The sequence below is a fragment of the Pygoscelis adeliae genome, unplaced genomic scaffold (genome assembly GCF_000699105.1).
Source record: "Pygoscelis adeliae isolate BGI_AS28 unplaced genomic scaffold, ASM69910v1 Scaffold227, whole genome shotgun sequence".
NCBI lineage: Eukaryota > Metazoa > Chordata > Aves > Sphenisciformes > Spheniscidae > Pygoscelis > Pygoscelis adeliae.
In genome coordinates this window covers 509,003-511,321 of record NW_008825100.1, presented here as the reverse complement: position 1 = coordinate 511,321, position 2,319 = coordinate 509,003, and the positions used below count along the sequence as shown (strand labels likewise).

General features: G+C 40.5%; 1 protein-coding gene across 1 annotated transcript in view; it reads left to right on the top strand.

The window, feature by feature from the left end:
* The first annotated feature begins 546 nt into the window (after positions 1-546).
* CCDC93 (coiled-coil domain containing 93) overlaps positions 547-2,319 on the top strand; it is a 65,014-nt gene continuing 63,241 nt past the window's right edge. The window contains exons 1-2 of the mRNA XM_009327158.1: positions 547-559; positions 1,877-1,956. Of these exons, the coding sequence (XP_009325433.1) occupies positions 547-559; positions 1,877-1,956 (93 nt within the window). The remainder of the gene's footprint in view (positions 560-1,876; positions 1,957-2,319) is intronic.

The following is a 2,319-nucleotide window of genomic DNA, read 5'->3' as shown; positions in this document are numbered from 1 at the left end:
CTAGAAGAGCAGCTTGAAAAGTAATCAGTAATTATAGCATCGCTCATTCTGTGCAATGGAAGCACCAGCAGTTTATTAGGCAGAGAGGACCGGACCAGATGGATCATCAACTCTTGTCATTCAGTATGTCAGGTAGTTCCTTGCAGTCTGATTACTTGATGCTGGCATTGTCACTGTACTTAACAAACAGAAGGACACTCAGGATGGATAATGGGTTGCATCCAGCAAAAAAACTGGGCTATATGTGAAGACTATGAATTCAAACAATAGAGTTTGATTATGGAAAAGGTGTTAAAAGTGGAAAATATTCTGTCACTGCTGGGTGCAGTTAGAGATAGGAAGTCTGTAAAAGCAAGGCATTTTCTATTACTTCCTATGTATGCTTATGCAGCTTTGACTCAATGACTTAATTCTTTGGCCTGATTCAATATAAAGCAACAGAAAACTTTACTATGACCTCAGTAGGCTGTGGCTGAGGCGGCCACTGTGCAAGCTAAAGTGATATTTGAAGATCAACCTAAATATTGTGTTTAGGTAGTTTATCTGATGGCCTTGAAAGGTAAGTGATGATATTACAGAGTTATATACATTTATTACAAATAGTATGTTTTTGCTCTGCAGTGTCAGGGATAGGCTCTTGTCAGAAGCAGGTTACTACTCTGGTATTAGCTCTTTCCCCGTGGCAACACCTACAATCTCCTTGCTTTTCTGATTTTTTTTTTAATTACTAAAAGCCTTGATAACCAATATAGCTGTAGAAAAAGCAAGATACAGTCTATCTCCCCTTATGCTTTAGCAATAAAATTGCAGTTCAGGCCTGATCTCAGAATATCTGTTGCTGTCAAAGCTAAGTTATGAACTACATGGCAGAAAAAATGTAGCTCAATTTTCAGATCCTCTGTTAAGTGCAGACCTGGCAGTTAGAAAAATCTTATTTTGCCTTATAAATGGAGTGAATTTGATATGGAAATCAGTGAAAAAGCATCAGAATGGAACACCAACATGCCAGTTCGCAAGTAGAACAACATCCCTCGGGGCAACCAGATATGTATGGAAAAGTATTATCCAGCATTGGGTTACCTGTTAGCACCAGTGTGTGTTCTGGTGGACAGAATATATTAATAGTCATACTCATGTCCACATTGCCTGAAAAACCTCTGTATGAGACATGGAACAACATACTCTTAAAATGAAAAAGTAAAACACTTTGGAAAGAGGTTGCTTTAGAGCTGATCAAGGTCAAAGGCCAGAGATGGGTGTGTGTGTGTGTTGTGTTTTATTTCTCCATGAAGCTTTTAAAATAATTGTTCTGACTAACCCTTTCACCATGCATTTCTTCTTTTCTTTGGTTTCTCCTATATGAACATTCGCTCTTTCACACAAGCACCCACCATATATGCAGGCAGAATTGCAGTATACCAGCATCTTTTCAGAACTGGCTTAACATTCAAAATTCTGCCTCCACTGGCAAGTTCATGGGAAATCACTGGTACTTCGGACTTACTGCCTGGCATGAGAGCCACTGCTTGCCATCTAACTTTGGAACCCCAAGTTCACTTTGTCTTACTGCAAGCAGACTTGGTTTTTCTCTCTCTTACAGGTGAGCACAGACCTGTTTTCTCTGAGCAACTGTGAAGCATGCTGCTTCACTTCAGATACCCCTCCAAAAATAAAGGCAGGCGAATCCTGATGTGATGTTCTGATACAGCATATGCAGCTCAATTCATCCTACTTTCTAAATCAGAAAATTGCAGGATATTTTCTGCTATACAAAGGGAGAAGTATAGCAGAAGGCTCGACTACGAGGCAGCCAGCTAGGGAAGCAGAGACTGACAAAAACGAAAATGCATTGTCAGATTTTTCTTTATATTTGCAGTAGAAAGGGAGTCGGGAGAGAGTCTAGCCAGAACAGATGAAGACAGAGAATTGTCTGAGCTCAGTAGAACAGTAGTCAAGGTAAAAGGTTAATTATTCTTTCTGTGGAAGTTACAGTCCCTGAATTAAAGGGGGCAACTGCATTTCCCCCTAGAAGCAGTTACTGGATTCGGTCATTTTTGTTCCACATGGACTGAACTGTCAATTTATAGCATTGCTCATTGCTCACTGCTTGGCTTCCCACCAGCCCTAGGCTTCCCAAAGTGAAAGGAATTAATTCCTGCTAAGTCCATCTGCAGGGAATGGGCAGTTTTATAGGATGGTATTTTAATTTACAAAAAGTCTGAATAAGAGAAGCAACATGTCTCTGCACTCACAGGTCTTCACAGCCAGGGGTGCGGTGCTAAAGGAGTACCAGTAAGTTCTAAGAGCAGGGCCAAGAGA